The sequence below is a fragment of the Phocoena sinus genome, chromosome 15 (assembly GCF_008692025.1).
Source record: "Phocoena sinus isolate mPhoSin1 chromosome 15, mPhoSin1.pri, whole genome shotgun sequence".
NCBI classification, from domain to species: domain Eukaryota; kingdom Metazoa; phylum Chordata; class Mammalia; order Artiodactyla; family Phocoenidae; genus Phocoena; species Phocoena sinus.
The window spans coordinates 22792727-22820283 of NC_045777.1; the positions used below are offsets into that span (position 1 = coordinate 22792727).

The 27557-nt window shown below is 40.7% G+C and overlaps 1 protein-coding gene across 2 annotated transcripts in view; it reads left to right on the forward strand.

Moving 5' to 3' along the window:
• Positions 1–27557, forward strand: part of NDRG3 (NDRG family member 3) — a 92516-nt gene that overhangs the window by 57423 nt on the left and 7536 nt on the right. For both annotated transcript variants that reach the window (XM_032606046.1, XM_032606045.1), the window contains exons 5-12: positions 3214–3334; positions 5165–5227; positions 6294–6354; positions 7403–7489; positions 9243–9299; positions 22951–23054; positions 24175–24240; positions 24357–24408. In XM_032606046.1, coding sequence (XP_032461937.1) covers positions 3214–3334; positions 5165–5227; positions 6294–6354; positions 7403–7489; positions 9243–9299; positions 22951–23054; positions 24175–24240; positions 24357–24408 — 611 coding nt within the window. The remainder of the gene's footprint in view (positions 1–3213; positions 3335–5164; positions 5228–6293; positions 6355–7402; positions 7490–9242; positions 9300–22950; positions 23055–24174; positions 24241–24356; positions 24409–27557) is intronic.

A 27557-nucleotide genomic window follows, 5' to 3' on the forward strand; every position in this document is an offset into this window, starting at 1 on the left:
CTGGTTCTTTGAGAAGATAAACAAAATAGATAAACCACTAGCCAGACTCATCAAGAAAAAAAGGGAGAAGACTCAAATCAATAGAATTAGAAATGAGAAAGGAGAAATAACAACTGACACTGCAGAAATAAAAAAAATCATGAGAGATTACTACAAGCAACTCTATGCCAATAAAATGGACAATCTGGAAGAAATGGACAAATTCTTAGAAATGCACAACCTGCCAAGACTGAATCAGGAAGAAATAGAAAATATGAACAGACCAATCACAAGCACTGAAATTGAAACTGTGATTAAAAATCTTCCAACAAACAAAAGCCCAGGACCAGATGGCTTCACAGGTGAATTCTATCAAACGTTTAGAGAAGAGCTAACACCTATCCTTCTCGAACTCTTCCAAAATATAGCAGAGGGAGGAACACTCCCAAATTCCTTCTACGAGGCCACCATCACCTTGATACCAAAACCAGACAAGGATGTCGCAAAGAAAGAAAACTACAGGCCAACATCACTGATGAACATAGATGCAAAAATCCTCAACAAAATACTAGCAAACAGAATCCAACAGCACATTAAAAGGATCATACACCATTATCAAGTGGGGTTTATTCCAGGAATGCAAGGATTCTTCAATATACGCAAATCTATCAATGTGATAAACCATATTAACAAATTGAAGGAGAAAAACCATATGATCATCTCAATAGATGCAGAGAAAGCTTTCGACAAAATTCAACACCCATTTATGATAAAAACCCTCCAGAAAGTAGGCATAGAGGGAACTTTCCTCAACATAATAAAAGCCATATATGACAAGCCCACAGCAAACATCATCCTCAATGGTGAAAAACTGAAAGCATTTCCACTAAGATCAGGAACAAGACAAGGTTGCCCACTCTCACCACTCTTATTCAACATAGTTTTGGAAGTTTTAGCCACAGCAATCAGAGAAGAAAAGGAAATAAAAGGAATCCACATCGGAAAAGAAGAAGTAAAGCTGTCACTGTTTGCAGATGACATGATACTATACATAGAGAATCCTAAAGATGCTACCAGAAAACTACTAGAGCTAATCAATGAATTTGGTAAAGTAGCAGGATACAAAATTAATGCACAGAAATCTCTGGCATTCCTATATACTAATGATGAAAAATCTGAAAGTGAAATCAAGAAAACACTCCCATTTACCATTGCAACAAAAAGAATAAAATATCTAGGAATAAACCTACCTAAGGATACGAAAGACCTGTATGCAGAAAATTATAAGACACTGATGAAAGAAATTAAAGATGATACAAATAGATGGAGAGATATACCATGTTCTTGGATGGGAAGAATCAACATTGTGAAAATGACTCTACTACCCAAAGCAATCTACAGATTCAATGCAATCCCTATCAAACTACCACTGGCATTTTTCACAGAACTAGAACAAAAAATTTCGCAATTTGTATGGAAACACAAAAGACCCCGAATAGCCAAAGCAATCTTGAGAACGAAAAAAGGAGCTGGAGGAATCAGGCTCCCTGACTTCAGACTATACTACAAAGCAACAGTAATCAAGACAGTATGGTACTGGCACAAAAACAGAAAGATAGATCAGTGGAACAGGATAGAAAGCCCAGAGATAAACCCACGCACATATGGACACCTTATCTTTGATAAAGGAGGCAGGAATGTACAGTGGAGAAAGGACAGCCTCTTCAATAAATGGTGCTGGGAAAACTGGACAGGTACATGTAAAAGTATGAGATTAGATCACTCCCTAACACCATACACAAAAATAAGCTCAAAATGGATTAAAGACCTAAATGTAAGGCCAGAAACTATCAAACTCTTAGAGGAAAACATAGGAAGAACACTCTATGACATAAATCACAGCAAGATCCTTTCTGACCCACCTCCTAGAGTAATGGAAATAAAAACAAAAATAAACAAATGGGACCTAATGAAACTTCAAAGCTTTTGCACAGCAAAGGAAACCATAATCAAGACCAAAAGACAACCCTCAGAATGGGAGAAAACATTTGCAAATGAAGCAACTGACAAAGGATTAATCTCCAAAATTTACAAGCAGCTCCTGCAGCTCAATAACAAAAAAACAAACAACCCCATCCAAAAATGGCAGAAGACCTAAACAGACATTTCTCCAAAGAAGATATACAGAATGCCAACAAACACATGAAAGAATGCTCAACATCATTAATCATTAGAGAAATGCAAATCAAAACTACAATGAGATATCATCTCACACCAGTCAGAATGGCCATCATCAAAAAATCTAGAAACAATAAATGCTGGAGAGGGTGTGGAGAAAAGGGGACACTCTTGCACTGCTGGTGGGAATGTCAATTGGTTCAGCCACTATGGAGAACAGTATGGAGGTTCCTTAAAAAACTACAAATAGAATTACCATATGACCCAGCAATCCCACTACTGGGCATATACCCTGAGAAAACCAAAATTCAAAAAGAGTCATGTACCAAAATGTTCATTGCAGCTCTATTTACAATAGCCCGGAGATGGAAAGAACCTAAGCGCCCATCATCGGACGAATGGATAAAGAAGATGTGGCACATATACACAATGGAATATTACTCAGCCTTAAAAAGAAATGAAATTGAGTTATTTGTAATGAAATGGATAGACCTAGAGTCTGTCATACAGAGTGAAGTAAGTCAGAAAGACAAAGACAAATACCGTATGCTAACACATATATATGGAATTTAAGGGGAAAAAATGTCATGAAGAACCTAGGGATAAGACAGGAATAGAGGCGCAGACCTACTGGAGAACGGACTTGAGGATATGGGGAGGGGGAAGGGTGAGTTTTGACAGGGCGAGAAAGAGTCATGGACATATACACACTAACAAACGTAGTAAGGTAGATAGCTAGGGGGAAGCAGCCGCAAGGCACAGGGATATTAGCTCGGGGCTTTGGGACAGCCTGGAGGGGTGGGAGGGGGAGAGTGGGAGGGAGGGAGACGCAAGAGGGAAGACACATGGGAGCACATGTATATGTATAGCTGATTCACTTTGTTATAAATCAGAAACTAACACACTATTGTAAAGCAATTATACCCCAATAAAGATGTTGAAAAAAAAAAAAAAAAAAAAAGGGGTGAAAGAGGACGATGATGTGGAATTGATTGAGTAGAGGAAAATTGGGGAGTAACGGAGAGCTTGTGCCTTACGAGTGTTTTGCTCTTGCAGATAAATCCTGTTTCAATGCATTCTTTAACTTTGAGGATATGCAGGAGATCACCCAGCACTTTGCTGTCTGTCATGTTGATGCCCCAGGCCAGCAGGAAGGTGCACCCTCTTTCCCAGCTGGGTAAGACCACAAGCAAGACCTTCTGGAAGACACGCACTCAGAGAGCAAACGGCTAAGCTCCAGCGGGAGCAGTAGCCATGTGCTTCCCTCCAAGCTGGTTTTAGCACAGCCTACAGGTTATACTTGTCAACCGACCATCTGCAGATTTTCTCTCCTTGTTCTGAGAGGACTGTCACGTACAGTCTAGTCACGAAAACTGCATGTTTTCCCATATCCAGGAATGGCCCTCCATGAATGGGAGCCAATCACAAGGCATTAGTGTCTGGAACACCCACTTCTCACTGTCTTTTAACTGTCTCCTTCCTCATCTATTTTAAATCTGTCATTTTTGTGTCCCTCCCTGAAACTCCAAACTACCTAGGCCCAAACTCAGGTCCCTCTGAGCTTCCTGGGAGCACCTCCCCACCCTTACCTTCAGTCTGGTGACAGGAATTTGAATATCAGTATAACCATTTATTTGGAGGAGCTGCCCTGTCAGCTAGAGGTGCATTTAACTGGACATGGACATGGAGCTCTCAGCCTCATCCTAAGCCTGCTTTGCATGGTGGAGCCACGGTCTCCCTGACTCTTCCCTGGACAGCATAATTATTGAGGAGACCTTGGAGGAGGAATGAAAGCACAAGCGGTGGAATGCTAATTCTTCCCCTCTCCCTTTACTCATCTCCAGAGCTGCCTTTGCCAGTGACTGCTGTGAAATGGACCATTGCAGTGTTAGAATCATAGCTAACACTTACCTAGTACTCAAACAGTATTCTTGACGCTGCATTGCATACTTTACATTTATTAACTCACTTAATCCTTACAACCCTATGGGATAGGTTTACTGTTATTCCCATTGTACAGGGGAGGATATTAAGGCCCAGAGATATTAAGTACCTTGGCCAAGCTTACATAACAAATAAGTAATAGAGCTGGGATTTTAACCCAGGCATTCTGGCTCCAGAATCTATGTTATTGACTATGTCCAAGCTATTCTGTCCCTTAAACACAAATTGGCCAGTGACCAGTTTATATCCAACAAGATTTAGATCCAGTTCCTTTTTTCTGTTTTACGTACAAATGGCTCAAGAGCACTCCAGTGCTTGAAGTGTTTCAAGCAGAGGCAGGCTGACTTCCCTGTCAAACGTAGAGCAGATCCTGCCCCATATGTAGGGGGTTGTCTGAAGATCCCTTCCATCTTTGATGCTGTAATTTCTATGGACACTTCCTACTTCTCTTGGATTCTTGGTCTGAGTCAGTTTTGGGCTTGCCTGACCATCTTAGGATCCAGTGGCTTAGATCATGAACCAAATTCAAAAGCAAATAATAAAGTAACCGGGTTATTCTAGGCCTAAGTAAAACAAGTCAGCCTCTATGATGAGCAGCCCAGGATTTGCGACTGTGCCTGGGCCCAGTAAAGCTTTGTTTACTTTTGCACTTAGCTGCCTAAACTTAAGCAGCAGACCAGGAGCAGTAGGTTGACTCTTACTGCTGGAAGTTTACTGAGCCTGAACCCCAAATGAAGTGGTTATTAGGGGTTTGGAAACACCCTGGAGGGAACCGTATTACCTGTTCTTTTCAAATGGCTTCCTCTCGTCCCAGAGATTGCTCTTCAGGTTATAGAAACACGTAGGAGTTTTTTTGTTTGTTTTTTACTTTCCTCTTAGTGTGGCAGTTGTAGAGAGTCACACAACATGCCACAGTCATTTCCGGGTACTACATCACCTCCTTTGAGCCTTTGGTAAAGGGAATGCTTTTATCTAAGAACCCTGTACTTTTCTAGCTGTTCTGGTGATTGGGAACTGTGAGTACCTTCTAATGTATGTAAGGAGGTATCCTTCTGGATTTCAGGTACCAGTATCCGACAATGGATGAGCTGGCCGAAATGCTGCCTCCTGTTCTCACCCACTTAAAGTAAGTTCATTCTGCAGTTCTTTCGCATGGTTTTTGTTTTTTTGTTTTTTTCACACTTTCTACTATGTGTCTGATCTGGGGGATATGACGATGAGCAAAACAGTATCGTCACTACCCTCGTGGAGCGTGGAGCTTACATTTTGGTGTGGGAGATAATTGACAACAAGGAAGCAAACAAATAGTCACAACTTACGTGCCATAGAAGAAGTCAGTGGGGATGTTGTGATAGAGGATAAGGGCAGGGTGTACACAGATAAGGCTAATGGAGGATTGCCTCTCTAAGAAGGAGTCCTTTAGATTGAGACCTGGAGGATAAAAAGGAGTTACCTAAACAGAGAGCCAGGACAAGAGGATTCCAGACAGAAGGAATATGTCCAAAAGGCCTGAGCCAAGTGAGCAAGTGGGAGAAAGGCACAGGGTGAAATCTGAGAAGTAGACAAGGACCAGATTGCACAGGTCTCACAGATCAGGTAAGAATTTGGGATTTTATTCAAAAGACAAAAAACACCGAAGGGTTTTAAGTGCTATCCAATTTAGTCTTTTAAAATGATCACTCTAGATATGTAAATTGCTCATCTGTAAAAGAATTTACATTTTTAAAAAGAAATTACTCCAGCTGTGGAGAGAACGGTTTAGAGAGGGGTAAAAGAGAAAAAGCAAGGGACCAGTTAAACTGTTACAACAATCAGGCAAGTAAGTGATAATGATAGCTTGGTACTGGATACTGCCCAGGGGATGGAATGGAGTAGGAGCAGGCAGATGGAAATACTTTGAAGGTAGATTTGCTGATGTGTTGGATGTGGAGGTATTAGGAGAGTGAGCTGTCAAGGATGACTCCCAGGTTTTAGTCATATTTCATTTAATCCGTAAAATCAACTTAGAAGTAGGTGGTCATATTCTTGTTTTATAGGTAGGGAACCCAGGCTCAGGAAGTTAAAGAAACCTGACCAAATTCTGCATCCAGTAAGCATCAGAGCCAGATTTGAACCCAAGTGCATTCTTTTCATTATGCCATCCTACCTCCAAATGAGTTAACCCTATCAATGTTGGTGTGTCCCATTCACAGTCTGAAAAGCATCATTGGGGTTGGAGTTGGAGCTGGAGCTTACATCCTCAGCAGATTTGCAGTAAGTACATGGAGGATTAGTCTCAACACCCTTGAGGCACTGCCTAGGTCACAGCTCTTACTGCTGTGTTAAATGACAAGCAACTGTTGTGGGATCTTATGTCAGTTTTTCTATAAATTCTGTCAACAGATACAGGTTTGTATAAGGCCTTGCTTTGTACTTATAGCACCTGAAGAATAACAAATGAGGGCAAGATATCATCAATAAAAATAATTCTCAGAGAATACTTACGGTGGAATTTCTTACAACCATTAAAATTTTGTAAGAAGAGCTTGTAATGATATGCAATTCACATACACCACAACCTTAACAAAAAGGTTAGAATACAGATGCACATAAAGTTTGTCATAGGCATAGGAAAGAACTGAAAGAAAACATGAAAATACTAACAGATTGATGTTGTGTGGTTAGATAATATGAGATTTTATTTTCTGCTTTTTATAATTTCTCTGTTTATCAAATTTTCTATAGTGAGCATAATCGGAGGGGGAAAAGTAAGCTGGAAAGTTTTTAGCTTACATAGAAATGTTCTTATTGATTTTTATTTAAGGAACTCTTTCCCAAATGCCTCCTGGGTGAAGGGCAATCTTCTGGAGGGTGGTATCACCTATTCGTGTGGTTTTAGAAAAAAACTTAAGAAGTTGCTACTGGGGACAAGGTGTATGAGTATGAAATAGCCAGTCTAAGCCTCAGTAGCCCCTTATGCCCTGTAGTCCCAAGGGCACTGCCCCAGCAGGGGAGACCCACCATGAGCTAAACAACTGTAGAGATACCAGGTGCCGTCCTCTCCTGTGGAAATAAAAACCGTCTCCCCCGTAGATCTTTGCCAGGCGAGATCATGTGATGGTAGTTTAGGAAGCTGGTTTTCCAGATGCTAAGCTAGATTTATAGAGCTACTTTTCTAAATATCCTCCCTAGCACCTCTCTGACCTTTCTTACTTTCAAATCTGAGGCATTGAGGCCTTGTAAGAGGTGACTAACCATGCTGCAGTATTTTTAGAAGAAGCTGAGAGTGGGGCTCTTGACTGTTGTCTTTGTCTTGTTTCAGCTCAGTCACCCAGAGCTCGTGGAAGGTCTCGTGCTCATTAACGTTGACCCTTGTGCCAAAGGCTGGATTGACTGGGCAGCTTCCAAAGTAAGACCAGTGTCCATTGGCTCATCTCTTGGTCCCTTCTCAAAATGGCTTATCTGGTTTTTATTTTTTCATTCATACAGTCAAGGGCAAGAAGTTTTAAGTATATAGCTTGATGAATGTTTATACATGTAATCACCACTTAGTCAATATACAGAATATTTCCAGCTCTGTGCTTAATACTTCCTCCCTTTCCCAGAAGTAACTGTTATTCTGACTTCTACCACCATAGATTGGTTTTATATATTCTTAAACTTCGTATCCTTGGAATAATAGAATATATATTCTTGTGTATCTTGCTTCTTTGATTCGTCATTGTCTGTGAGTCTCAGTCACGGATGGAATACTATGCAACCAAAAACTTACGGGGTTTTTTTGGTTATTTAAGGAAATGTGAAAATTCTCATGTTTAAAAAAACAGATAATAAAATTTTGTTAAATACGTATATGCATTTATAAGGAAAATAATTTGCTACGGGTAGTTACACCTTTGGCTGGTAGCATTACAGATGATTCTTATTTTTATTTTATGTATTCTATGTTTTCCTAATTTTCTATGAGAAACATGTATTGCTTTCATAGTTACTTTGAAATATTAAACTATTCCACCTGCCAGCAGACCAGATTCTAAAAAGTTTATCCATTCCTCCCCACATTTAACTTCTGGAGAAATGATGTATTTCCTAGCTTTGGATGAAATATATTAACAGTGCTATTGCCAGATGCTATGGAAATTCTTTCTTACAACCTGACTTATTTAAAATTTGTTTTAATTCCCATCTAGGATGTGGGTACATTAAAACTTACCTGGACACTCTTCATAACGTGATACAACCTCGTAAAAATTCTTATAAAGCTGTAGAATGACCTTATGAGTATTAAACATGAAATGAAATAGGTTATTAATTCTTACTATCTTTAATGTATAACCTGTGGATCACTGATAACCCATGTGAAGATTTCTGGGCTGCTTTCTTCCTTAATCTTTCTGGGACTACATGACCCTGCTCCACCCATATCCACATCTGTCCCCCTGATTTCCTCTTGTCCATCTCCACCCCCAACTCAGTACTTCACCTCTGATCCAAGTCAGCAGTAGGAACTGAGCATAAAAGCAACAAAGAAGGAAGGCTTAAGGGAATCAGCAACATAATTTGAGATGGAAATTTTTCTGAAAATAGACTAACAGTCTGCAGATTTACACAGATTGATGCATTTATTAGACTGTGATGTGCATAGTTTTGAAATGGGAAAAATTAGGAGAAAAATGTTCAAAATGCAAGAACATTCTGTAAACATAGCAGTTTCCTCCCACTACTTGAAATGAAGATAGCAAAACTAAAAGAAAGAAAAAAATCGTTTTTTCTTTTGGATGGCTTGGGAGTAGTTGTAAGTCGTTCCTTATTAACTGTAAACCCAGTGTAACTGCAGAAATACAGGCAGGAATGAAGCAGCTAATAGCTGTGAGTTCTCGGTCCCACGTTTTCCAAGAAGCAACGGCAGCATTTCTTCTAGCCACCTATTTCAAAGCAGGCTACATTATTACCCTGGAAGGAAAACTTTTCTTTTTTTTCTGACTTGTTTCTTGTTCTCGGGTTTCCTGGGACCACCATCTCATGAAAATGTGTGACACTGAGTTGTGTTGTTTATTTGTTGAAGGATAACATATATACAAGAAAGTGCACCAGTGAAGTGGACAGCTTGATGCATTTTTACCCATGCTAACTCCCTTGACACGAAGTTTTTATCTTTCTAGCTCTCGGGCTTGACAACCAATGTTGTGGACATAATTTTGGCTCATCACTTTGGGCAGGTAAGTGCCTGTGCCAGCCAGGAGAGGGGTGTGTTTACTGGCTTGTGTGCAAAGTCTTACTCACCTCAGGAAAGAAGGGGTGCCCCAGAACTCACCTGATCCCAGTGGGTTGCCACTTTCAGTGCCGTGTGAGATGCACGTGGCCCAGCAAAGGCCAGTCTTAGGGGAGAGGCATGAACTCAGTGCCACGTGGCTCTTGGCATTTGGAGAGAGGAGAGAAGGCAGCCCCCACCGCCCACCTGTTCCCTGTGAGCAGATGCCATCTGTTCATGTTTGACAACATCATGTGCGTCACCAAGCATCTCTGGAGCCAAATGAGGGAAGGGCTTTACAGAAATAGAAGTTTCAGAGAAAAAGAAACCAAGAATGTCAGTGCTGAAAGAACCTTAGAGATTATCTTGTTCAAACCCCATGTCTTACTGGTGAGGAAACAAGTCCACGGAGGAAATGACAATTATATGGATAATTGTTACGTGAAAGAGGGGACCCCAGTCCTCTTTTCAGAGAGAAAGTGAGTTGGATAACAGAAGTCTTACACCAATTACAATGTGTGTTTTCTCCTACACCACCAAACAATTCTCAGACACCAGCTGGGTGTCCTGTAGTTCAGCTCAATGATGCCACTGTCTACCTGGAGATAGGTCAGATCCAAAAGATGAGGGCTCGGCCCTAACCACCAGGCCACCACCACTGCTCCCCCTTCCCCCACTTCAGCCACCAGTTGCCACTCCAGGTTGTCACCTGTGCTTCTGACCAACCAGCTATATAGATCAGAGGTTCCAACGGCCCCCTCCTTGGGTTCAGTTAATTTGCTGGAGTGGCTCAGCAGAACTCAGAGAAACATTGTACTTTCTAGATTACGGGTTTATTATAAAAGGACATATGACTCAGGAACAGCCAGATGAAAGAGGTGCATAGGGCAAGTCATATGGAAAGGGGCACGGAGCTCCCATGCCCTCTAGGGTGCACCAGTCTCCCAGAACCTCCACGCCTTCACCAACCCGGAAGCTCTGCCACTCCCGTCCTTTTGGGGTTTTATGGAGGCTTCATTACAGAGGCATGATTATGTGGCAATCAATTCAATGGCCAGCTCCTCTCCCCTCCCCGGAGGTGGGGACTGGGTGGGATTGAAAGTTCCCACCCTCTGCTCACAGGGGCTGGTTCCACCTAGAAATTACTTAGGGGCTTTCCTAAAATCACATCATCAACAAAAAAAGATACCTTTATCAATCTCATCAGTTTGGAAATTCCAGGCATTTTAGGAGCTCTGTGCCAGGAGTGGATGAAGACCAGACACATATTTCTTTCTTTCTTTTTTTTTTTTTGTGGTACGTGGGCCTCTCACTGTTGTGGCCTCTCCCGTTGCAGAGCACAGGTTCCGGACGCGCAGGCTCAGCGGCCATGGCTCACGGGCCCAGCCGCTCCGCGGCATGTGGGATCTTCCCAGACCGGGGCACGAACCCGTGTCCCCTGCATCGGCAGGTGGACTCTCAACAACTGCGCCACCAGGGAAGCCCCAGACACATATTTCTTATTATAAATCACAACATCACAGATGACCTATGAAGAAGGAATAAATGAGTAATGAGTTTGGAGAGCTGTGAGGTATCTGGAGTTGGGGAGATGAAAACAATATAAATAGGAGTAATGCGGGCTCAACTGTCGTCTCTGTACTGAAGGAAAATGGTTGGTGGGGAAAAAATTAGCATTTACTGAGTACTCATTCTCTGTAAAGCACTTTGACCAGTACTTTTAGGTACAAACTCAGTTATTTTTCATGTGGTTCTATTAGACTTACTTTAAAATGGAGGAACTAAGGGCCAGAGAGGCAGCGTAACTTGCCACCATTGTCCAGATAGCAAGTGGTTTGAATCCAGGTCAAGCTAACTCCAGAGCCCATAGTTTTTTTCTTTCATTGAGATTTTATTTTATCAAAGGTACAAATTCATACATATTTTAGAGTAGAGAAGTTCTGCAGGGCTTATTACAAAGAATCTGCCACTCACCCTATTTCCTTCTTCTTAGATTAATTCTTTTAGCTGATTCTTTTGGGTTTTGCCTCTTTAATTATTTACTTGCATATAGTAAAGGACACAAATCATAAGTGCATCTCAGTAACCTTTTATATTACATACATATACTCCCTTGTAACCACCACCAAATCAAGATACAGAACATTTCAATCATCCCCATAAGTTTCCCTCATGCCCTTTCCTAATCGCTATAATCCCCCTCCCCAGACAAGGTATTCACTATTCTCTCACCTCTATACATTATCTTGCCTGTTCTTAAACTTTATATAAACGTAATTACAGTGTACACTCTTCTGGGTCTGGCTTCTTTTACTCGGTATAGTCTTTGAGATTCAGCCATGTCATTCTATGTATCAGTAGTTCATTCTTTTATTCTGTGTAGCAGTCCATTGTTATATACCATGAATGTTCCTATGAACATTTGGGTTGTTTCCAATCTTCTGTTTTTGTTTTACTATTATATTTATTTATTATTATTTTTAAAATTTTATTTATTTATTTTTGGTTGTGTTGGGTCTTCATTGCTGCACGTGGGCTTTCTGTAGTTGGGGCGAGCAGGGGCTACTATTCATTGCGATGCGTGGCTTTCTCACTGTGGTGGCTTCTCTTCTTAGAGCATGGGCTCTAGGCACGTGGGCTTCAGTAGTTGTGGCACGAGGGCTCAGTAGTTGTGGCTTGCGGGCTCTAGAGCGCAGGCTCAGTAGTTGTGGCACATGGGCTTAGTTGCTCCGCGGCATGTGGGATCTTGGACCAGGGATCGAACCTGTGTTGCCTGCATTGGCAGACAGATTCTTATCCGCTGGGCCACCAGGGAAGCCCTGTTTTACTATTATAAATAAAGCTTCTATGAACATTCTTTTTTTTTTTTAATATTTATTTATTTGGTTGCACTGGGTCTTAGTTGTGGCAGGTGGGCTCCTTCGTTGTGGCATGCAAACTCTTAGTTGCGACATGCATGTGGGATCTAGTTCCCTGACCAGGGATCAAACCCAGGCCCCCTGCATTGGGAGCACAGTCTTACCCACTGCACCACCAGGGAAGTCTCCTATGAACATTTTTATATGTGTCTTTTTGGATATATGCTTCCATGTCTCTAAATATGCATATATTTCCACTTGTTGATTTTTCATTTGTGGGCATTATCTGTTGGCATTCCATTATGAAAGATGATTTCTCTCATATACACATACACACCGACCCCATGACACATGTTTGTGTTTTCCACCGCTCTATCCTCCCAATATAATGTAATTTGGTTTAGATCAATTTCCAGCATTTACACTAGCATATAAATGTTATTCAGAGCTGAGCCATGACAGATTTCTTTTTCTGTACATTTCCCCTTTACCAAGTGACAGTGTTAGAATTTTTAAGTAAGGACCACTGGGGGGACACTGCAAGGTGATAGTGGCAGGAAGGCACTTCCTTTCCTTTTTAAAAAAAACTTAAGACTTCCCTGGTGGCGCAGTGGTTAAGAATCTGCCTGCCAATGCAGGGGACATGGGTTTGAGCCCTGGTCTGCGAAGATCCCACATGCCTCGGAGCAGCTAAGCCTGTGTTCTACAACTACTGAGCCCACGCACCTAGAGCCGGTGCTCTGCAACAAGAGAAGCCACCACAATGAGAAGCCCCCACACTGCAATGAAGAGTAGCCCCCGCTTGCCGCAACTAGAGAAAGCCCGCGCACAGCAACGAAGACCCAACACAGCCAAAAATAAATTAAAAAAAAAAAAAAAATTTAGCCCAAGAATCAGGGCTTGCCACACAGAAGGCCTGGTGACACTCACCTCAGCAGTCTTCAGGTCACACTTTCTCCATCCTGTGGGCTGTTTCCAGGGTCCAGTCAGGAGATAGAAACCACACACTTTGAGTTGAGAAAATTTAACATAAAATATTGTTAACTAGTAGAAGGCTGCTTACTTCTCAAAGAGGTGAAAGAGGACTCTCAGGTGTCCAAAAGTAGCTGGTGGAAACCAGCAGCTACTCCTAGGCAGAGTGCATGTGGACACTCAGGGAACTAATGACTTAGTTGGGCCCACCCCCACCAAGCCTGAGAGTCATGCCTCTTCAAGGAAGGTAAGGTTTCCACAGAAAGTACAACCGGCCAGGAGTGAAAAAACCTGCCAGAGGGTGAGGGCCGTAACTGGTCCATAGAGCCACTCACCAGATGAGGGAGACATTTGTCTAAAATAAGGTCTGAACAGCTGCAGAAGCTCCAGAAGCTGCAGCCGGATGGGGGAGAACCTGGGCCTAGGGTGCAGCTACAGCTTTTCTACGAGAATTCCTGACACCTTGAGCCAGGGCTCCTGTGCTAAATTTTAAAAAGGGACTGGCAAACGGAAAATGTTTATGCATTCTAGCTCCAGTACAACAAAGAACAGTGGATCTGAGGCTGAGGATAACTGGCACAGGTTCTTTGCCCGATGGCTAGTGATCCCTGTCTGTCCGAATTTTATAAGGGTGGATCACTGAAAGGCCTGTGTGCACCAGGTGAGGCTTATCCCTTGGGTGATTAGACTGGGCCATTTCCTTGGGGAGCCCCTGATGTCAGCAGCTTTAGGTCTTTTCTCTGGGACTGGTCAGATTCCCCAGATAAGCTTTGAGGTTACACAGCAGACACTAATGTTAGTATTCTTGGAGCCAAGTTCAGAAAAAGACCGAGAGCCTCAACATTCAGGCTTTAAACTTTCACTTTTCAGTATGGTGGGCCTGTGGTCTTCCAGATCAAAGACCTTGTGTTTTATCGTTTCCAGAGAATAGACCTTCAGTCTTCTTCTGAGGTGGGAAAAGGGAAGTCCCCCAGAATGCAGGGGAGGGATCTGGAGCTCCGGCTGCTTTATGCTTTGTTCCCATTGGACCACAGGTGCAGATAATTAGAATGATCATAGTCTTTGGTTTGTAATACACCCTCATCATTCATTGGTCCATGCACATAACCCACTTTTATTTAGTTAATTAGCTAGTTATTTTTAATAATGTAATAAGCACCCAAGATACTACCACCCAAAGCAAAAGCTAGGGTTTGACAGTAACCTGCATCTAACCAAATGATACTCTGAATTAACCTGTCCCCCTTCTTTTCTCACCCTCAGGAAACTATCATCTTTTATCAGTCCTTTGTTTTCCTTTATGATAGTCTTACTGAATTTATATGTATTCTTTTACATTATGTGCATATTTCTAATTATAAAAGGATATTATGCTGATGTAATTTGGGGAACTTTTTTCACTTAAAATTGCCAAGATTGGGCTTCCCTGGTGGCGCAGTGGTTGAGAGTCCGCCTGCTGATGCAGGGGACATGGGTTCGTGCCCCGGTCCGGGAAGATCCCACATGTCATGGAGCGGCTAAGCCCGTGAGCCATGGCCGCTGAGCCTGTGCTCCGCAACGGGAAAGGCCACAGCAGTGAGAGGCCCGCGTACTGCAAGAAAAAAAAAAAAAAATTTCCAAGATTTATCCACATTACTGCTGGATGACTGTGAACAGTTTTGTATATGCTTCCTACTTTATTCGTACGCAAGTCCATCTTGGGTGTAAGTTTAGGAGTGGAATTGCTGGGTCTTAAGTGTTCATATGCCATAAAGTTCACACTTTTAAGGTTTAGTGGTTTTTAGTATATTTATGGAATTGTGTAACATTGCACTATCTCATTTCAGAACATTTCCATCACCCCCAAAAGAAACACCATACCTCTTAACAGTCACTCCCTGTTCTCCTTCCCCCTGTACCTGGCAACCACTATCCTACTTTCTGTCTCTGTGGATTTGCCTATTCTGGACATTTCTTAAATGGAATCATATAATATGTGGCATTTGTGTCTGACTTCTTTTACTTAGCATGTTTTTGAAGTTCATCCATGTTACATCATGTAGCAATACTTCATTCCTTTTTATGGCTGAATAATATTTCAGTGTATGGGTATACCACATTTGGTTTATTAGTTGATGGACATTTAGGTGTTTTCCACCTTTGGGCTATTATGAAAAATGTTGCTATGAACATTCATATACCACTTTTTACATGGACATATGTTTTCAGTTTTCTTGAGTATATACCTAAGAGTGGAATTGCTGGGTCACATGGTAGCTGTGTTTAACATTTTGAGAAACTGCCAGACTGTTTTCCAAAACGGCTGCACCATTTACAGTCATACCAGCAAAGCATGAGAGTTCCAGCTTCTCCACGTCCTTGCCAACATTTGATGTTGTCTGTCTTTTTGATTATAGCCATCCTAGTGGGTGTGAATTAGCGTCTCATTATGGTTTTGATTTGCATTTGTTTATCTTCTTTGGAGAAGTGTCTATTAAAACCTTTTACCCATTTTTTAGTTGGGTTATTTATCATTTTATTATCAAGTTGAAGATTTCTTTATATGTTCTTGATACAGATCTTTAGATATATGAAATGCAAATATTTTCTTGCATTTTGTGGGTTGTCTTTAACTTTCTTGATGGTGTCCTTTGAAGCACAAAAGTTTTTATTTATTTTTGTTTGTTTAACCTAATGAAAGCATCTTTTTTTGTTTTGTTTACATTTTATTGAGGTATAGTGTTGATTTACAATGTTGTGGTAGTTTCAGGTTTACAGTAAAGTGAGTCTGTTATACATATATCCACTCTTTTTTAGATTCTTTTCCCATATAGGCCATTACAGAGTATTGAGCAGAGTTCCCTGAGCTATATAGTAGGTCCTTATTAGTTATCTATTTTATATGTAGTATTGCGTATGTGTCAATCCCAGTCTTCCACTTTATTCCTCCCCCGACTTGTCCCCCCAGTAACCATAAGTTTATTTTCTACATGAAGCACAAAAGTTTTAATTTTGATGAAATCCAATCTATTTTTCCTTTTGTTGCTTGCACTTTTGGTGTCATATCTAAGAAACCATTGCTTAATCCAAAGTCATGAAGATTTACTCCTATCTTTTCTCGTAAGATTTTTATAGTTTTAGCTCTTAACATTTAGGTCTGTGGTCTATTTTGAGCTAATTGTTTGTACATGGTGTGAGGTTGGAGTACCAGTTCATTCTTTTATATGTGAAAATCCAGTTGTCCCAGTACCATTTTAAAAAAGACTTTTCTTTGTCCAGTGAATTGTCTGGGCTCCCTTGTTGAAAACCAGTTGACCATAAATGTAAGGGTTTCTTTTGGAAGGCTCATTTTTATCCTATTGCTATTTGTCTAGCCTTATGCCAGTATCAAAGTGTCTTTTTTTTTTTTTTTTTATCACAGTGTCTTGATTACTGTATCTTTGTAGTAAGATTTGAAATAGGGAAGCGTGAGTTCCTCCAACTTTGTTCTTTATCAAGATTGTTTTGGCTGTTTAGGATTCCTTCCGTTTCCATATGAATTTTAGGGTCAGCTCGTCCATTTCTGCAAAAGAGCTAACTGGGATTTTGATAAGGATTGTGTTGAATCTGTAGATCAATTTAGGGAGCTTTGCTATCTTAACAATACTGTTTCAATCCATGCACATGGAGTGCCTATCCAGTTATTTGGGTCTTTTATTTTCTTCCGGCAACGTTTTGTAGTGAAGTCTTCCCACTTCTTTTGTTATATTTTTTCCTAAGTATTTTATTTTGGGGGTGCTATTATAAATGGAAAGCTTTCTTAATTTCATTTTTGAATTGTTTATTGCTAATGTATAGAAATACAATTAAGTTTTGCATATTGATCTTGTATCCTTCAACCTTGCCAAACTAATTTATTAGCTCTAATTGTTTTTTTGTGGAGCCTTAGGATTTTCTACATACAAGATCATGTCATCTGCAATAGACATAGTTTTACTTCTTCCTGTCCAGGCTGGATGTGTTTTATTTCTTTTTCTTGCCTAAGCAGAGCTTTCTAGACCCTGGATAGAACCTCTGGTACAGTGTTGAATAGAAGTGATAAGTGGACATCCTCATCGTGTTTCTGATCTTAGGGGAAGCCATTCAGTGTTTCACCATTAAGTATGATGTTAGCTGTGGATTGTTCATAGATGTCCTTCGTCAGGTAGACGAAGCTCTCTTCTATTCCTAGTTTGTTGAGCACTTTTATCATGAAATTGTGTTGGATTCTGTCAGATGCTTTTTCTGTATCTATTGAAATGTATGTGTGACTTATGTTCTTTATTCTTTTAATATGGTGTATTACATTTATTGATTTTTGTATGTTGAACCAGCCTTGCATTCTCTGGATAAATTCCACTTGCTCATGGTGTGTAATCCTTTTTATATGTTGTTGCATTTGGTTTCCTAGTATTTTGTTAAGGATTTTTGTGTCCATATTCATAAGAGACATTAGTCTATAAGTTTCTTATGTTGTCTTTGTGTGGTTTTGGTATTAAGGTAATACTTGACTTCATAGAATGAGTTGAGAAGTATTCTCCCTTTTATTTTTTGTAAGAATTTTGGAAAGATTGCTGTTAATTCTTTAAATGTTTGGCAGAATTCACAGTGAAGCCATCTGGGCCAAAGTTTTTCTTTATGGAAAGTTTTTGTATTACTAATTTAATCTTTGCTTCTTCTTGAGACACTTTAGGTGGTTTGCACCTTTTTAGGAATTGGTCCATTTCATGTAGGTTATCTAATTTGTTGGCATACAATTATTCATAATATTCCCTTATAATTATTTCTGTTTCTGTGAAGCTGATAGTGATGTCTCCTCTCTCATTCCTGTTTTTAGTAATTTTGGGTTTTACCTCTGTTTTCCTTGGTTAGTCTAGCTGACTAATTTTCGATTTCATTGATTTTCCCCATTCTTTTTCTATTCTCTCATTTATTTCCACTCTCATCTTTATTATTTCCTTCCTTCTGCTTGCTTTAAGTTTCCTCTCCCTAGTTTCTTAAGGTGGAAGGCTAGCTATGAATTTGAGATCTTTCTTCTTTTTTAATACAGGAATTTACAGCTGTAAATTTCCTTCTAAATATTAACATAGCTGCATCCTGTAAGGTATTTTCATTCATTTCAAAGTATTTTCTAATTTCCTTGTGATTTCTGCTTTGATCCATTATTATTTAGGAGTATGTTGTTTAGTTTCCCACATTTCCTTCTGTTATTGATTTTTAATTCATTCCACTGTGGTCAGGCGATATTCTTAGTATTTCATTCCTTTTCAAATTTACTGAGACTTGTTTTATGTCCTAACATGGTCTATCCCAGAGAATGTTCCATGTACACTGAGAAGAAAATGTATTCATTCTACTGCTGTTAAGTGGAGTGTTGTGTAGATGTCTGTTAGGTCTGGTGGTTTATAGGGTTGTTCATTTCTTCTATTTCCTTGTGATCTTCTGCCTCATTATCCTATCCTTAATTGAAAGTGGGGTATTAAAGTTGCAAACTGTTGTTGTTGAATATTCTATTTCTCTCTTCAGTTCTGTTTCATTTTGCTTCATCTGTTTTCATTGTTATGTCTTCCTGATGTTATGTCTTTTTTTAAAATATTTATTTATTTATTTGGTTGTGCTGGGTCTTAGTTGCAGCAGGCAGGCTCCTTAGCTGTGGCATGTGAACTCTTAGTTGTGGCATGCATGTGGGATCTAGTTCCCTGACCAGGGATTGAACCTGGGCCCCCTGCATTGGGAGCGTAGAGTCTTAATCACTGCACCACCAGGGAAGTCCCGGATGTTACGTCTTTATTAAACAGGACTTTCAACCAGTCATCCTTTGTACCATGTTTACCCTCCGCTTGCAGGGAGAACTGGTGCGGACAAATCTTGGGCCTTTTCAGGCTCCTTGGTACATGATCACTTAACTTTTTTCACTTTCCCCACTGCCAGCCTAGCAGCCTTATTGAGTCTGTTCAGCGGGTGATTACAGTCTTCCTTCTGCTTGCCCACTTTCAAAATGTTACTGCTGTTGTCACTTTTCTTTGTTGTCTTTGTCCTTAAGAGTTTATGGCTTATAAAGAAAAAAATTTACTGTTATTTTTATGATTTTTCTGGAAGGAGTAAAGCTGTATTTTAATCCAGTATCTTTAATTGGAAGTTTCAAAGACCCTGATCTTTCCACTGCATAGTGCTAGATAGAGTAGGTACTTTCCTGAAGACAAAGGATGCTTGGTTTTGACTGTAGACCTTAAAAGCCAGTTCACAGAATTTACAAAATTCCAGGCTAAGTGTTCTGGGAGAGGCAAATGTATATAAGATATGGCCCTTCTTCTCCAGGAGCTCACTCTGTGGAGAGATGAGATGTACAGAAATACTGCTATGGCACATGTAAAAAGGGATAAGTAATAAGAACTGTTGATACCTTTCATTGAACGTCTACAGATTTCAGACAGACGTGTTATGTACATTAAACAATTCAATCTAATAATCTCATAATGGGAATTGTATTATTCCCACTTTACAGGTGAAGAATGAATTGTTTTATACCAGGCCAGCAGCTAATAACATATCAAGGGAGATTTGAAGCCACGTGTGTCTAACTCTGAAGCTTTCCTCTTTCTACCATGTCAGGGTATCTTAGGAGAGGCCCTGTTAGGGACCTAGAGGAATTCAAAGGCAGGAGAGGATCAAGGAAGGCTCCAAGGTGGAGGCATCCCAGCTGGGCCTTGAAGGATGGATAAAGTTCAACATTTTAGATTTTGGGGGGAAGGGGAATCATTCCAGGAAGGGGGAATAGTTTGCTCAAAAGCCAAAGAGGAAGGAATTATAAGATGCGTTTGGGGATTTTAAATAACCTGGTGGGAGACTTAGTGTAGGATACCTGCGGGAGGTTAATTAGCCAAAACAGTGCCTGACCTGGAAGAATGAGGCCCTGAGGTGTTTGCATTGGAATAGGGGAAAGCTAAGAAGAGAATTTTAATGATTTTTGTAAAGTAAGAACATCCTCACAACATATATATATAATGTGTGTTTAATTAAAAATGTGTGAGGTCACAGACGGTGGGTTGTCACAAGGCTGAAGAGTTCATTTAAAATTTAAGCAAGCAAACACATGTATATGGAATCTAAAAAAAAAAAAAAGTTCTAATGAACCTAGGGGCAGGACAGGAATAAAGACGCAGAGGTAGAGAATGGACTTGAGGACACGGGGAGGGGGAAGGGTAAGCTGGGACGAAGTGAGAGAGTAGCATTGACATATATACACTACCAAATGTAGATAGCTAGTAGGAAGCAGCTGCATAGCACAGGGAGATCAGCTCGGTGCTTTGTGTCCACCTAGAGGGGTGGGATAGGGAGGGTGAGAGGGAGACGCAAGAGGGAGGGGATATGGGGATATATGTACCTGTATGGCTGATTCACTTTGTTGTACAGCAGAAACTAGCACAATATTGTAAAGCAATTATACTCTAATAAAGATGTTAAATAAAAAATAAAATTTAAGCAAATGCTTGTATTGCTCTTATTGCTTTGAAATGAAAGCAAATAAGTTTTCTAAACGTTAATAATCTCATCTTCTCTAATAAGAAGAAAACCCCACAGTGATACCCCCTTTCTTATCTATCAAATTAGCAAAAATCAAAAAGTGATCATTTGTACTAGCAAGCATGTGGGAAAACAGGTAGTATAAGTAAATGAGATGGCTCCATATATCCTGATAAGGAATGACCACCTCTGCCGTACTTTTAAGTGGAAAAGCACAGTGTAGAACGGTACGTGTAGCAGACTACACTTTGTGTTTTAAAAAAATGTGAGTGGGAGGTGCAATTTATCCGTAACAGCTTTTCCTGAGAAGTTCCATTAGCACTTAAACCAGTTTTACCCCTTTTATACCAATATCAGTCCTTCTCTTTTTTTAAATCTCAAACTTTGCTGCTCAAGTTCCCCTTCAGACTTTCAAGGGGGAGCTGGATAGGTCATTTCATCTCTAATTGCCATGTGGTTCATTTGTTGTTCACTTTTCTTAGTATCTTCAGCATTTATCACGTTTTCTTGGAATGGCCCCAGTGCCCTTTAGTTTCAGGTAGCCTCTGATCCAGTTGGTAAGTTTCCTACTGTATTCTTGGCTCACTTTACCCATATAGTAGTGAGCATGCAAATACTCATTCTCCTTATCTCGGTTTCTCTACAAGGCTTGCTGGTGGTGACCTTTACACGCTGCTTTAGATTTACTCTCACTATCCCTGATACATTTCTTTTCTCCAGTGTAAACATTTTCTGTTCTGCTTAAAACTATTTACTGGGGTGTGTGTGTGTGTGTGTGTGTGTGTGTGTGTGTGTGTATACATATATGTACATATATGCTTATATACACAAAAACCTAGCAACTCGTTCTGGTGGCCTCCAAGAAGACCAGCAAAATAGGGACCAGTGGACAATGGGTAGTGGAGAGGCAGATTCCCTTTTGACTGATAGACCATTTTGTTTCTCTTGAATTTTATACAGGGAATATAGCCAATATTTTATAATAACTTTAAATGGAATATAATCTATAAAAATTTTGAATCACTGTGTGGTACAACTGAAACTAATATTATATTATAAATCAATCCTACCTCAACAAAAAAAAATAGTATTGGTAATAAGAGTAAATAAATGATAAATTGACTTAATAAAGTACTATAAATGGAATGTAATATATAATTCTACAATGTATATTATTATTATTTTTTTTTTTTTTTTTTTTTTTTTTTGCAGTACGCAGGCCTCTCACTGTTGTGGCCTCTCCCGTTGCGGAGCACAGGCTCCGGATGCGCAGGCTCAGCGGCCATGGCTCATGGGCCCAGCCGCTCCATGGCATGTGGGATCTTCCCGGACCAGGGCACGATCCCGTGTCCCCTGCATCGGCAGGCGGACTCTCAACCACTGCGCCACCAGGGAAGCCCAACAATGTATATTATTAAATGATAGTATATAAATAGATATTATACCCATTATATTGATGAAGTTACAGATAAGTTAATTATGCAGATTTATGGCTAATAAGAGAAATGTTACTTTCCACTTATTTTATACTTTACAGTCCATATAACTTTTCTTATTTAATTTTTAAAACAGCCCTGGCAGGTAGCTGGTTATTATCTTTATTTTACAGACACTCTATTTTTATGAGAATGGCAGAACATGAATAAGACACAAATAAGGAAACTAGGCTTCCGAATGGTTAGGTAACCTAAGTTTCACATCTAGTACTTGAATCCAAGTTTAGTGCAGTTTCCTCTGTGCTGCAGAGAAGGGTGTTCAGAGCATATCCCCAAGTTTTTGTGCTTGATTTGGAGTTGATTACTGACCTTTTCCATTGTAGATTCTTTGGTGCCCTCATTCAACACAGAATATGGCACTGAACCAGTCTGCTGCAAATAAAAAAGAAGCCAGGGCTTCCCTGGTGGCGCAGTGGTTGAGAGTCCGCCTGCCGATGCAGGGGACACAGGTTCGTGCCCCTGTCTGGGAAGATCCCACATGCCACGGATCGGCTGGGCCCGTGAGCCATGGCCGCTGAGCCTGCACGTCCAGAGCCTGTGCTCCGCAACGGGAGAGGCCACAGCAGTGAAAGGCCCGCGGACCGCAAAAAAAAACAAAAAACAAAAGAAGAAGCCATTCAGCCTACCGTACATAAGTAGGCCCCCCAGGCTCTGCCCCATCTCCCATCATGGGCAGGGAGCTTTGGCTTTGGGCATTGAGAATGCAAACCAAACAAGATAGACTTGTACTGTAGCTCAGAAGTTCACCTGTGTCTTCTTTTCATTGTTCTAGGAAGAGTTGCAGGCCAACCTGGACCTGATTCAAACCTACAGACTGCATATTGCCCAAGATATCAACCAAGAAAACCTGCAGCTCTTCCTGGGTTCCTATAATGGGTACAGTTGTTTCTGTTCCTTCACTTAAATGTGGACTAGGTCTAAGAAGGTAACAGATATTTAAGAGAGAAGGAGAAGAGGAAATAAGCTACTTCTTCCAGTGTTGTGTGATGGGATTGCTTTCATACTTTTCACCACAGTAGAAGGGGAAGGGCTTTCAGACAGAAATGAAGACAGCTTTCAAGAGCAATGCATGAATTGAAGCCTGTTTCAGGCATGTTCAACTACCAGTTGTACTTTTAAGATGTTTTGAGACCAGAAGTACCTAAAGTTATGTACACACACAAAACACACAGATTGAGGTGGCACAGAAAGATGCATGTAGAGGAGGCAAAGAATAGAAGTCTTGGGCCCCAATTCAGTCTCTCTGCTGGTGTCCTGTCATCACGCAGAAGTGCACATGGAGAGAAGCTTAATTCTTATCTTGGGACCAGCTTCTCCAAGGTGAAAATGTTAGCTCCTTCTAGCTTTCTGGGTACATGGAAAAAGATTAAGGAAATGGGTCAGCTGTAACTTACCCAGAGTCACACAGCCAGTCAGGAGCAAAGCCAGGTTTTGAACCCAGTCTCTCTAGCTCCTTCCTCTGTGTAACAAAGCCTCCTTATTTTTCATTGAAATCAGAAAGGTTATTAAGTACTGCACTGAACTGTTAGTTACCAGGAGAATGTTCCCCCAAAAAAGTTCCCCTTGGACCTCCATGACAGTCCGGCGCTTAAGATTCTGTGCTCCCAATGCAGGAGGCACAGGTTGGATCCCTGGTCAGGGAAGATCCTGCATGCCACGTGGTGTGGCCAAAAAAAAAAAAAGAAAAAAGTTCCCCTTAAGAAATTATTCCTATAAACTAGTTGGAAAATTGAACACTTAAGACTTGAGGATTTCAACAGCATTGCTATTGAGTTTTGAAGTTGCCTCCTTTTAGCATCCTGCAGAGTCCCTTTTTCCTGCTCTGTACCGCTCAGGATGCCACTGAACAAAGTGCACAAGGGCCCCTTCCCTCATCTGTGTGAAAGGAAGATAGTTTTCAGATTTCTTGATACATTTTGTTCTTCACAACCAGGAAGTAACCTGAGTTGCCATGATTTTACCTGAAAAGTGCATTGATTCCTTTGTGTTTCTCTAGACGCAGAGACCTGGAGATCGAAAGACCCATTCTGGGACAAAATGATAACAAATCAAAGACATTAAAGTAAGTCCCTCAGTCTCCCCCACTACGTTGCTCAACATCTTTGCCTTTCATAGAGTCATTTTCAGTGGAGTATATGTGCTGCTTGCTGAGTGTCCTCTTATTTTCCCTTTCCCCAGGTGTTCTACTTTATTGGTGGTAGGTGACAATTCACCTGCAGTTGAGGCTGTGGTAAGTATGTCCTGATGTTGTGAAGATGAATGAGATGAAATGCAATAAATTGTGTGTAACACACTCTGCTGATGCACTCGAAACAGTTGGTAGGTACTAGTTTTTGTGATTTCTCATTACACAGACCAGGGTTTGCACTTTGTTACCCAGTGTGGAGGAAGAATTCCTCGTTGATCACTGTGTTTCATCCGAAGGGTTCAGGACTGCCCTTGAGTGCTTTGGGTGGTGGAGCTCGCTCTGTGGCAAGCAGGACAGGTAAAGGCCACGGGCTTATTGTCAGACTTCTGACAGCCTTGGCCTTCTGAGCCACCACAGATATAGAAGGCTGCTGGGAGCCTGTATACTTGCCTGAAGCACGTTGCACACTGGCAAAAAAAATATGTGCTCATTGTATAAAATTGGTAAATAGGAGGACAGGAGGAGAAGTCATGATACCATTACTCAAAGACAAGCCATTATGTTTTTCTTTACAATAGATGGGGTGATATTAGCTATACAGTGTTTTGGGACCTCATGACTTAGCACTGTTGAGAGCATTTTTCCATACTATAAAGTCAGTATATCTGTATAATACTCAGTCTTATAAATATACCCTTGTTTGTGTAACCCCATTCTCCTGTTGATTATTCCTGATTTTGCACCGTTAATAATGTTGCTGTTGAACATCCTTATAGAATCTTTGCCTGAATCTTTGATCATTTCCCTGGGATGAGATGGAAATAATGTGTCAAAAATCATAAACCTCTGTAAGGTTTTTAAATACATTTTGCCAGTTTCCTTTCCAGAAAAGACATAACAGTTATTGCCACTGCCTATGTGTGAGAGTGCCTGTCTCACAGCATTCTGTCCAGCATTGGACTTCTAAATTTCATTAGTAGTTCACTTGATTAAAAATGGTACCCCACTGTTTTAATTTGCACTTCTGTATTTACAGATGAAGCTGACAGTTTTTCATAAGTCTGTTATCACTTGCTTGTCTTTCCCACAGCATATATAACTTAAGTATCTGCGTGAAATTATCTGGTTTTCTTTGGCCTACTTCACTTCTACCCTATATAGAGCAAAACATTAGGAAGTAAAGCTTTTAGAAAGGGAATCTAATAATTAATCAGAGTTGCAGACATAGATGAGAAGCTTGGCGGGCAGGGGGAGTGTTGGTAGGGTGAGATAGGTATGACAGTAGAATATATTCACACTTCCCTGAATTACCCTGTAAAACATTCTGTGTCTAGTGTAAAATACATAGTGTGGCTTGAGCACAGAGGCAAATAACTCTCAACTCAAAAAAAAAAAAAATCCCCAAAGGTAATAAAGTTATAGTGAAGATCTCATCAAGAAGGAGTTTTGTAAAGGTCCATCTTTTTTGGCTAAAAAGGTAGAGATACATGCTACAAAATATCAAAAACGTTTTTTCATAAACAATGTGTTTATGAAAATAGTATTGTTTATAGAAAATACCCTTAATCAGAATTCTCTAATCACGCTGAGTTGCCTTTTGGAAATTACATGGACTTAAAGCAACATTACCAATTATTTTTCAAGATTGTGTAAGTTGGCCAATACAGATAAGATCTTTTTCTCTTTCTGATTTCCACACCTTCAGTGTTTATAGAGAAGAACTTCAGGAACCCCATCTGTACCACAAACTAGATGCTCTTCTAGACACATTCAAAACCAGCTCCCCTGCCCCAGAGCCTTTTATCCCATAAGTTGGTAGGGATTCAAGGGCTATATCCATGCATGGAAGAGCAGGAAGAAACTCCACAAATTCTGGTCACTGTGGCTAGCTATTCTTGCTCACATATTCATTCAGCATCATTTTTTGAGCATCTCCTATTCTCACGATGCTGTGGAGAATACAAAAATGAATAAGACGGAGTCTCTGCACTTGGAGCTGGGGAGAGAGTGGACATGTCAAAAACCAACTGTTGTTCTTGGCCTACCAGAAACGGAGACTTCTTACAAAGTTACAGAAATTACAAAGTGATGAACCAAGGAAAGCATGCTTTATTATATTAAATGCAGACTTGGGAGTTCATTCTTCCAGAAAATATTTATTGTACGTCTGCTGTGTTCTCTGCACAGTGCCTGGCAGTTAGGGATCCGGTTTTTACATTCTGCCCTTTAGAGCACCTTCTGTAGTAAGTAAACGGGTACATTTGTTTGTCACTGCCTGCATTGTCATTTGTGTAGAGCAAAAACCTTGATTTGGTGATTCTGGCTTTTAGATCATCCTGTGATTTTAGAAGAGTTTTGAATACCTACCCATCAGCAATCCCCAGAGTAAACTTTCAGCTGTGTTACTGGTTCTTGCCTAGGTAATTTTAATAACTCCCTAACTGGCTTGCTGCCTCTGCAGTCTGTCATACAGGCCACTGCTGGTTATTTTCCTAAAACAACTCACATCCTGTCACCCCAGAAACCCTCTGTGGCTTTTTGCCTTCCACAGTCAGTTCAAGTCTTTCCAACCTCTCCCCACAGTGCACCCTCACGCCATGCTTGTCTCTGTAACCCCACACATGCTCTGCACACTCACTTCGCAACCCCTGGGTCTTTGCTTATGCTTTCCCCCTGACTCTGGAAGCCTTCAAATGCCTGCCCCTTCTTACTCTAACTATAGAAATTCTACTCATTCTTCTATTCTCACTCAGCTCAGAAGTGAAATTTTCAAGTGATCTCATTCTGCCTCATATTACATTATTACATTTCCACCCCACTAGATTCCATGCTCTTAGCACAGTGCTTTATATGTGTGCTTGGGCAAGCATGTGTAAAGAAGAGATCCAGTTAATCAAGTTAACCATAAAACACTGTTGAACCTGGAGATTATCTCCCCAGAACATTTTCTTTGAGGTCCCTGCCTTTGTGGATACAAAGGTATGAGATACGATACATGTAAATGTACAAGGTTGTAATTCTTTTTTTTTTTTTTTTTTTGCGGTACGCAAGCATGTGGGATCTTCCTGGACCGGGGCACGAACCCGTGTCCCCTGCATCGGCAGGCGGACGCTCAGTCACTGCGCCACCAGGGAAGCCCCTGTAATTCTTAATTGTAATGGCTACAGTGAGAGAAAAACCGTAGAGGGTTCAACTTTACATGGGATAGCCAAAGATCTTGAGGCAGAAGAGAATCAGGGTGTAAGGAGTGG